The 10,718-nt window shown below is 44.1% G+C and overlaps 1 protein-coding gene across 1 annotated transcript in view; it reads right to left on the bottom strand.

The window, feature by feature from the left end:
* Positions 1-2,595: 2,595 nt before the first annotated feature.
* The window catches only part of LOC118390480 (GDNF family receptor alpha-4-like), a 51,194-nt gene continuing 43,071 nt past the window's right edge, over positions 2,596-10,718 (bottom strand). Inside the window, exons 5-8 of the mRNA XM_035781083.2 lie at positions 9,085-9,194; positions 8,661-8,795; positions 8,081-8,232; positions 2,596-6,844 (exon numbers count right to left, since the gene is read on the bottom strand). Coding sequence (XP_035636976.1) covers positions 6,641-6,844; positions 8,081-8,232; positions 8,661-8,795; positions 9,085-9,194 — 601 coding nt within the window. The 3' untranslated portion in view covers positions 2,596-6,640. The remainder of the gene's footprint in view (positions 6,845-8,080; positions 8,233-8,660; positions 8,796-9,084; positions 9,195-10,718) is intronic.

The raw sequence follows: 10,718 nt of genomic DNA, 5'->3' as shown, positions 1-10,718 counted from the left end.
CTAGCTGTGTGCCCATTTCCCACCAATCCTAGGACTTTCTTCGCCTCAGGCTGATAGTACAATGTCCCTCAGTCCAGACAGACATACTGTCACAATGTATTACTATGAAGGAGTTATTCATCCAGTCTCTCACAGACATCTTAAAATCCCTACTATTCCCTGCTTTTTGGTTTCTGTTTATGTGTCTGTGTCCTTAGATTGGCCTAGGTCTTTTTAGGCTGTTCTTTATGTGGTCCCTCCCCACAAAGTGGCAAGTGGATTCTGATTAGGCTATAGGTTACATGCTGCATGCATTAGAACATTTTCAATATAGGCCCATTTAAAACCCAGAGAATTCCATGCTCTTATTAAGGATATACACTATATATGCAAAAGTATGTGGACACCCATTCCAGTGAGTGGATTTGGCTATGTCAGCTGACAGGTGTATAAAATTGAGCACACCGCCATGCAATCTCCATAGACAAACATTGGTAGTAGAATGGCCTTATTGAAGAGCTCAAGTGACTTTCAATGTGGCACCGTCATATGTGGCATCGTTCATCAAATTTCTGCTCTGCTAGAGCTGCCCAGATTCAACTGTGTGCTGTTATTGTGGAAACGTCTTGGAGCAACAACGGCTCAGCCGCAAACTGATAGGCCACACAAGCTCACAGAACGGGACCGCCGGGTGCTGAAGTGTGTAGTGCGTAAAAATCATCTGTCCTGAATACCGAATTCCAAACTGCCTCTGGAAGAAATGTCAGCACAAGAACTGTTCGCAGGGATGAAATGGGTTTCCATAGCCGAGTAGCCGCACACAAGCCTAAGATCACCATGTGAAATGCCAAGCGTTGGCTGGAGGAATGTAAAGCTCGCCCCATTCGGGCTAGGCCCCTTAGTTCAAGTGAAGAGAAATCTTAACGCATACAATGACATTCTAGACGATTCTGTGCTTCCAACTTTGTGTCAAAAGTTTGGGGTGGATTGGGATGAATTGGAACACCGACTACGAGCCAGGCCTAATCGCCCAACATCAGTGCCGACCTCACAAATGCTCTTGTGGCTGAATGGAAGCAAGTCCCCGCAGCAATGTTCCAACATCTAGTGAAAACCCTTCCCAGAAGAGTGGAGGCTGTTATAGCAGCAAAGGGGGGCCCAACTCCATATAAATGCCTATGATTTTGGAATGAGATGTTCGACGAGCAGGTGTGTAACCAAATATGGACCTATAGGCATGTGGCTTTTAGTCTAATAATTATTGCTATTATAATTCTGCTCACAGATGCAGGCAGCTCTGATAGAATGTCGCCCATTACACAAAGCCATTAACAGATTAAAAGCTTTCCGTGGTCGTCTGGTTGCTTCACCTACCTCATCCTTTAGAGCAGTCAAAAGACAAGATAGACTCCCCGGAGAGTTGAGCAAAAAGGGAATCAGAAGATATTTCACTGTGCACGCGCCAAAGACTGGTGAGGGCGGAACTGAATCAGCTCAAATAGGACGGGAGACATCCCAGGTGTGGAGGCTCTCCTGTTTAGAAAATTACCATGATAAGTACTTATCAAGCACTTTCGCAGGGTAAATCATTGGGCCCCACTATGGCAGCGATATGGACGTGAGGAGATAAGAGTGCTGAGTAGTTGAATTAAAACAGTTTCTGTGCGTTCTGGGGCTCAGGTTTGTGGATCGGGGTAGACTAGCCTACTGGCAGTCACTGAAATGGGTCCATAATGGACTTGTTTGTTTTCTATGTGGTTGCATTTTGCACAAAATTGGCAAAGGATTTCTAGGTTATTGCAAAGATGATCTATTATATTACCAAGACAGTCGTGTGACCGTTCTAACGATGGAAATGCCTGTCTTCAAACATTTCTAATAACCCTTTTTTTGCTTTGTATTTACAAATAAAAATAAAATCCATTTTAGAACAAGGCTGTAACATAACAAAATGTGGAAAAGGTCAAGTGGGCTGAATACTTTCCGAATGCTCTGTATATCAGTGCATTTGCAACAGCCTAAACATTACTCAAATAAGCCTTGTGTACAGTAATTCAGCACTCTCATACACTTTCATACAAAAAAAATCCACACTTTAGTCGGACAGTTTTTTTGGGGGGGGAAATAAATCTGTCCTGATGTCCTTGAGATTTGTCCTCAAAGCTTTTCCAAACATTATCATAAATATATGCCATTTAGCGGACGTTTTTATCCAAAGCGACTTACAGTCATGTGTGCATACATTCTACGTATGGGTGGTCCCGGGAATTGAACCCACTACCCTGGCGTTACAAGCGCCATGCTCTACCAACTGAGCTACAGAAGGACCGATCATGTCAACTCGTAGATTTTTGGGGGTTGGCAAGTCAGAAGGGTCTTCTGGGTCCCCGTCTTCTGTCCTTCCTGATTAGTCTACTTTATGCACCTGCAATAACACTGCATCACACAGTCATCGAAAACCATCTGTTCTTCTAACCTTTAATATGCTCAGATAAAACTGCGGAAAAGTGCTGATCTATGCGCCAGAGAAAGGGGTCGGCACGTTGGTGAAAAGTCAAATCATCCAGATCCCCGTCCCGACATGCAAAAAGTTCCACACCGAAAACAATCCTTTTGAAATGTTTTATTACTGTACGTCGTCTTTTTCACACAGCATTGTACATTCTCACATTTGATGAAGAACCACACAGTGCTCACACCTGATTGTAAACTCACACCATCAGGCATGAATAGGGCACGGCAGAACTCATGGCCATGAAGGTGGATGGTGTGACACAGGTAGGGATGAGGAGGGCACTGTGTGGCTTAAAGCAACGGCGATGGCTGGGACATTTTGGCATTGCTGAACTCTGAAGTTCTAGATAACTCTTTGTCAAAATAAGGATCGATATCGCCCCTAATCCAGTGGCTGTTTCATGTTAAACTCAGCCCACTGTCGTGTCCTTCATTCCTTTCTCCAACTGAAGTCTACATAGGCACGGTCAGTGCAATGCGCTTACTATGTTACTTGGATAGCTTCGAAGTCTCTCACTGGCCTCATCCATTTTCTAAATGGCGACCATTTTGATACTAATGGACAGAGCCCAAGACTGTTTTAGAGGGCTGGCAGAGAGGCCGGCAACTCCTCAAGTTGAACGTGTTAACCAGCTTGCCAACTGAGGATCACTTTCAAGAAGTGGCCTTACACCATGTCCACAGAGTGTTCATTCAACAACTCTCAGGAGTGGTGTGATTCAGACAGCTAATCCAATTTTACACAACTGTACGGGGCTTGGTAAATGAGCAGTGTGATTCTAACGCGGAACATGATGATCATCATATACCATACTAAAAATGGCCATCAACATGTATGTCAAGGTCAACGCAAGCAGGACACCGCAGAACAACAGTGTTTCACTGTTACAAACAGACAGAGAGACTGACAGATGCTTGACCATAACCTGTACATATACACTTACAAGAGGCATACATAAGATCCAACGGGGCAGATACAGCCCTATATGGCACAGCTCACTCTCAATGATAATTACAACAAGAGAAAAGAAAACACAAAAATATATACACATTTTCTGTTTAAAGCATACATAAAGCCTACCATAAAATAAAGCTTTGTACAAGTAGTTGATGGTACAGTGTTTGTTGTTTCAACTTGAAAAAGAAAAGAGGAATGGGTAGAAGATGTAGAGGCATGTTGTCTGTGAGGGGCAGCAGATGATTGTAAAATACACACGGTGGCAGAGAGTGATGGGAATGCATGTACGGGAGAGTAGCATTGTCGGTCTGTGAGGCCAAACTGAGGTGGAGGCACACAGTTCAGGACGTTAAAGCACAGGAGTAATAGAGTGGAACAGACACTCGCCTCTTAGCCACAGGCATGAAAATAAATCTGAGAGGGCCTGACTACAACAGCAATGCTACTGAAAGCTTTTAAGAGCCCTTGCTTTCTCTCTCTCTCTCTCGGTCTCTCTCTCTCTCTCTCTCTGCATCTACGTCTGTCACTCTCCCCATCTTTCCCAAATCCCCCACTGTCGCACCTTTTTCATTCGCTCCTCTTACCTCTCCCTTTCTCTGTGGATTTATTTGAGTACAAAAACATTATATCAACTCTGCAACTCCAGTAATCGATCACAATACATATTTTAGTTCTCAGTGATCAACCAAAATGATTTGAATTTAATTTAGTTCATTTTTTTTTTCTGTGAGCACGTTGCTAAGTTTCGGTAGAAATAAATCCGATCAAGCGCAAACTGCGTGATGTAGTAGGGAGTTGTAGTTTCCAACAGGCTAATAATCTACACAGTTTAGCACAGAAAATGTGGCAATTAACTACAATGACCTTATTCCACACGGAGACCTCGAAAGCAGTTGCTTTGTGAGGCATCTCTACATGAAAATACATGATTTAAGTGATTGATAGTTGGTATTCAGCAGTCAGAAGTTTGCCTTATTTACTTTGAAGAATGACTCAAATTGTGATTTTTGTCAGACAGCATAGGCGGCAGCTCTATAGAGATGAGATGATGACTCGGAATGAAATAATAAAACCATCGAATGAAACAAAATATTGTATTAAAGCAAAGTAATGTGAATAAATGATGGTTAATAAGTGATGAGCAGTAATGGACAGTCACTACCACCATGGGCCTTTCACTTGACTTTTTATTCTGTGTTACAGAATTCAACCCACATAATGCATGGTGCATTAAATGTGTAAAAAAAAAGAAGAAGATTTGAAACCGCAAAATCGAAAACCGTGATTATTTTTTAAATAATCGAATCGAAGCCGAACAGACCTCTAAAAGCGGCCTCATGGGTCAGCACTAAACGTCAGCACTAACGTCATTGGATATTATTAAAACCATTTGGCCATGGGGGAAATATGTGTGAATACAGCTGTACAAACAAAACCAACGTGATACATTTAGAGTTGGCACGCTCGTTCCCTCTTGCTGATCGCTTGTATGGCTTATGCTCATATTTATTTAGGCTGTTTCAGTGTGTAAATCAAGGCTTGTCGCTCTCACGTCATCTCTTGTGCGGTCACTCACTTTGATGATCACTAGCATAAGGATCCCTTGCCAGGCAGTGAGAGATGACAGTGCCTATTAAAAAAAGAACAGCAGTCGTCATGAACGTCACTGTCCAGATTGGAGATGGTGTTAGACCGTACGGATGCCATCGTGCCTGCTTAATTAATACTCAGAATTAAGTCCCAGCGACTCCCCTCGCTGCTGGCTGATGATGTAAAGAGCTGCAGCACAAATATGCCCTGTAAATATTTATCTCTTTTTAGCATCATGTATTATCGGTGAGAGCACGAGTCAGGTCTAACATCTCCCTCTAGAACGGAAAGAAGTCGATGAATGCAAGTCACGTACACAATTCCACAGTAGAGTAGTTTCCCCCTTTAACTACCACCCACAGCCCTTTACCTACTTCCCCTCAGGTGGGAGTTCATTTTGCAAGTTCACAAGAAAATGAGCGATGCAAGAAACAAATGGAGAGAAAAAAAAGCATGAACATCAGCAAAAGATGTAGAGGCTCAATGTGATGCTCAATGATCAGAGCTGCCGCGGGCTCTGTAGTGCCCCATCTCTCCCCCCCTATCTCCTCCTACTCAAACACAGGCAGGAAAGGTATAGCTAAGTGTGATATTGTCTCTCCAAAACTATAACAACACCTAGGGATAGAAAGCACTTGTGAACTACAGACAGCAGCAAATTGGTTCCTCTCTCCCCTGAGCTCAAATCCAGACGGCCCCAGCACCTGCCCGCTGAGCCATCTGATTTCATGTTTTATCGCTTATGTTGTTTTCCTCTGCCGTTGTCATTATTCAAATGTGGTATAATTATTGTGCCTGTGGTGGGTTTCTCAGATCTCCTCCACAAGGCTGAGAATAAGTGGTGTACAAACTGGAGAGGTCAGTGGCATCTGGTCTGAGGCGGCGAAGAGGGTGCAAACAAGGAGAGCAACGTAAGAGACAGGAAGGAAGCGCAACAGAGGTCTCTATGGTTTATAGCACAGAGTGGCTCGCCCAACAACCCTCGTATCCAAGGGATGATGAAAGAAAGGATGTTTAACGAAGGAGAACGAAAGAGGCGAGGTGAGACATGGCACACAAATAATCAAAGGAATGAACCGTCATGGTTCCACCAATCACTGGTCATGTTTTCTTGGAGATCGGTGCTGTTACTGGCCTTGGGCGATGAGCTCCTCGTGAAGAGGGAGAGTGGAGCTGGATAGCCAATCTTGAGACAGGCACCGGACAGACAGCCATATCGATTCATCCAGACAGACCTTATTAATTCAGCCATCGACTTATTTATCGGCCCAGGTTGTTCAACTATGTCTACTTTACGTGAGAGAGGAGCAAAAGAGATGGGCAGCTATGACTACTTAAACAGATCGCAAGTAGACAGAGCAGGAGAGGAAAGATGGAGAATACAGAAACGGACCAGTCGTTGGAAAGTAAGAAAGGAAAACAGAAATACAGCAAGTAATGTAAAACAGAAAAAATGTCCATTTCCTCCTTGTGGTCGTTCTTCCCTCAGCCTTAAGTCTCCCCATCAGTCCATTCTATCTCATTGCCATGGTGGAGGTGACCCAGTGAATGTGATACCGTAGCTGAGCGTAAGGGAGGTAGTAGGGGGGGGGGGGCTTGTTAACCCTGACACCCCCAGCCCAGCATGGCAGCGGGCAGCAGCAGCAGCAGCAGCAGAGGCAGCATGGGTACTGTTTGGCCTGACGCTCCTCTATGGCCCCCTCGGGCCCCGGAGCCCACACTAGACTTCTCCTTCTCAGAATATTGAGGGATAACGTTGAATTCCTGACTTTCCTCCTCTTCTTCCTCTTCAGTGTCTTCCACCTGAGAGAGAGAGAGAGAGAGAGAGAGAGAGGGAATGTGATCATTCAGAATTCAAGCAGAGCCAGGGGCTCACCTTTGGTTTTAGAAGTGGGGGACACAATTTTTATTTTTTTATCTGCTCGGATAAACACTCCAAACAGCCTACCCGACTGCTTGGTAGGCGTCCGCAAAACAATTGCCTCGTTTTGTATCACATTCCCAATGATAAAACTGGTGGGGGACAAAAATGCAATTTCAGAATGTGTGGGGAGGGGGGACATGTCCCGCCCGTCCCCTGTGAAAGTTGCACCCCTGAATAGAGAGAATGGAATTTGCAGGTAATTAACCATCTCATACAGTCAGTCCATAGTGTATCTGCTTGTTGTAAATATGAAACATCTTGGCAGGAAAAAGGGTTGTTAAAACGATCCATTATTTGTGTGGAATAGGTAGGGTATCATGAGCCTCCTGACAGAGAAAAAAAGCAACTCAGCGTTAAAAGTTGCTTTTCAATGTAGGGTGTTGAATCCCGATTCGAAAGGTGTCAGCATCTTTGTTATTAGAAAGAAAGGTGAGAGTCGTGGTCACAGAATAAGATCACCAGAGTGAGGGGAAGAAAGTGGAAGAAAATAAGTGTATTACAGAGGAACATCTACAACCTGCACTCAGAGGGAGGGAGGTTTAGAGGTTAGGGGGGAAAGAAGAGAGGGAGGGATTGGAACGGTGTAAAGGATTGTAGCGGAGGAGAAAGCGAGTGAGAGGGATTAGGATGACAAGAGAAAGGGGGAGAGGAGACAGATGGGTGTGAATAAATTAATATCAACACAAGAGGATTGATGCTCCCTCCTGCAAACACCTCTGGCTAATCCTCACGCACAGTGAGTGAGAGAGAGATAGGGAAATGGGACAGAAAGGATAGGGAGAAATAAAGGGAAGTGAAGGTAAAAAGGGAGGTGCTGGGTCTTGTTCAACGCCACAGTAATGTGTTGACTGTGAAAGTGAGCCCTGTGTTGAGTCAGATGTGTTGGGAGTATATATATATCAGGTCAGTTCTGTGTGTGAACTTTGACACTCAGGCAGCTCTGTTGGCACTCACGTCACACCGTAGGTCATCATGCAATTCACAGAACATCCTAGTGAGAACCTACTCTAGAAAAACCCAAGGAACAAGCTTTTTGGCCACCATTGTTTTTAAGTTACTGTACAGTATTTAAGCAGTCTGGGTTTGGTGAGGCAACGAGGAGTACTTATACTCACACTGTTGCGCTCTGATAAAACGTTGACGTTGACATTGATCTTGTCCTGAAAGATGTGGGGGGAGGGGGTGGCAGATGCGTGGCGACGAGGTGGCAGAGTAGTGCTCTCCACAGGGCGAGGGGAAGAGCCACCCAAATAAATGATAGCATTACCTGAGACACAACAACAGACATCATCATTACCACATTATCATCATCCCCATTATACCCACTGCCGACGAGGCCAAATGTCCTCAGAACATTCCGTTATTCCTAGCAGCCATGAATGCGTTAATCAACTGGGCATTGCACCCTTAAGGCATGGCAATCGTTCAGTTATTCACCTCAGTTGCGATATGGGAATCAGACACGAATGAAACCGTTTCAATTTACACTGCTGTCCATCAATATTGTAATTAAATGCTGGGCTACAGTATACCATACAGAACAAGTAGGCAGCTCTCTAGGGCTACCGGGCTACAGAGCGCCCGCTAATCTATTTGTGTGATCTGCTGATTTCAAGTGGGCTCACAAGACCAGGGATATTGCTGGAGCAGCCTCTAGGGGATGGCGTTGTAGGCGGTTGAGGGAGTGTTACTCACGCAGACAGACGTTGCTGTCAAACATGTGCAGGACGCGCAGACAGTCCTGCCACTGGTTCCCACTTCCCTCACAGCTGCACCACTGGGACACGTCCATACTGATATTGTTCACGTAGTTGGGGGTCATGATGGTGCCTGGAGGAGGTTGTTGATTAGAGACGTGTCAGCAGGCTTGACTTCTATACGAACTTTGGAACGTTTGATCCAAAGCCAAACAAGGCAATTGGCTATGAAATGAGTGGCTACCTATATACCCTGGGGTTATCAAGAGCTAACAACAATGATCTGATTATAAGGTCATTGGGGTCAACGCAGAACTCCTTCTCTACCATTGTTCCTTCCTTGTTGTCGTTAATCCCTCTTCCATCCCTTCCCTCTATCTCATTTCTTCCACCCCCTCGATCCTGTTCTCTCTCCAGCTCACCTATGAGCCCGGCGTAGGCCTTAAGGCAGACGGCTCCACTCTCTCTCATGCAGCCAGAGGGAGAATGGGACGAGGGCTGGCAGTTGTGCTGGAAATCAGCCAGCCGAGATCTGACACACACACACACACACACACACACACACACCAACACACACATTCACACAAACCCGCACAAACACACACAAAGGGAGACAAACATAATTGTAAACAGGTGCCAATACTGGGTTGGCAACTTGGCGATGTAATTTTCTGAGGGCACCTTTGCAATTATGTTTTGGGGGATTTAGTACCTAGCGAAAGGCAGAATCCACAGCACATGAAAGCCTACAGAAAGATAACCTTCCACCTAGGAATCTTAGTGTTAGCACACGCAATGTTTATTTTATAGACATTTTAAAATCATTATCTGAAGCATGATGAGAGGTGCTGCGCCATTATTATGAACCAGTGTTCGTTTAGATTTAATCTAGTCTTAGTCATTTTGACTAAAGTATAATTTAGTCTTAGTCACATTTGTGTCTGTTGAATAATGATTTGGTCTAGTTATTGTCAAAATGATGAAAACGGTGGGCCATTAAACTAAATGTCCTTTCATTTTAGTCACGTTTTAGTCACATCACATTTTGTATTCCCTCAGTAACCTACAATAAACATAAATCACTGACATCCAACATACATATCATTGTCTTACCAACATACAGTATTTTTTTTCTGCATAACATCCCATTCTCTTCCCAACAGAATAAATATATATAAGAATTATTTTGCCATGTAAATTCCTATTTCAGCCTACGTAGATATTACATACAAAACAAGCAAGACACACAGGAGTGCAGAGGGAGAAAGAGAGCGAAAAAAGAGAGTGAACGAGAGAGAGAGAGAGAGTAGCGCAATCACCAGATGGTGATGCAAAGTGGAATGGGTTGCACCTCCATCACTTGGTTGTGTCCTTGCCATTGTTATCGGCATTCCACAGACGCCACAGCCACACTAATGTCCAAAAGTAGAACGGGGGCTAATGACTTTGAACTGGAGTTAATGACTGTTTCACCCAATGATGTAGTTGAGTCACTAAACCTCGAGTCCAAATCGAGTCCCAAGTCTCCTGTGGCTGAAGTCAGAGAGCCAGTACTCAAGTCGTGATACAAGTGCTCAAGTCGGAGTCACTGGGTCAACATGAACTTAAAATAAAGTTACTCACCCAGTGTGATATAGTGTAGTAGCAAGAAGAGTTTAGTCAATAAACAATTTGCTCTCCCTTTTCCATTTTTTCTGTGCCACCAAATATTTGCATTGAGGCTACTGGTAATGGTACCAGGGCCAAGTTCAGTTGCAAAACATTCTCGAACGTTGCATATGGAAATGCCATGAATAAAGCCAACGTTATTCCTTATTAAACATGTCAGAAAGACATGTTTGTTCTACATAGCACATTTCTATCTGAAAGTTCCAAAACGTTGAAAAACTAGATGATTTACTTCTAGAATTTTTTGGGGTCCCTTTCTGCTTTCTCTATGACGTTCAAATCAGCATTGAAAAAAGGCGCAAGTTTAAGTTTGTTCCACCTAAGCGAGTCTGACCACAAGTCAGGGACAACTATAATACCATATGCGTTTGATGGATTGCAGGAAAAG

Source organism: Oncorhynchus keta, chromosome 11 (genome assembly GCF_023373465.1).
Source record: "Oncorhynchus keta strain PuntledgeMale-10-30-2019 chromosome 11, Oket_V2, whole genome shotgun sequence".
NCBI lineage: Eukaryota > Metazoa > Chordata > Actinopteri > Salmoniformes > Salmonidae > Oncorhynchus > Oncorhynchus keta.
Note: the sequence above shows the minus strand (reverse complement) of the source record. Positions and strands in the feature narration are given on the sequence as shown.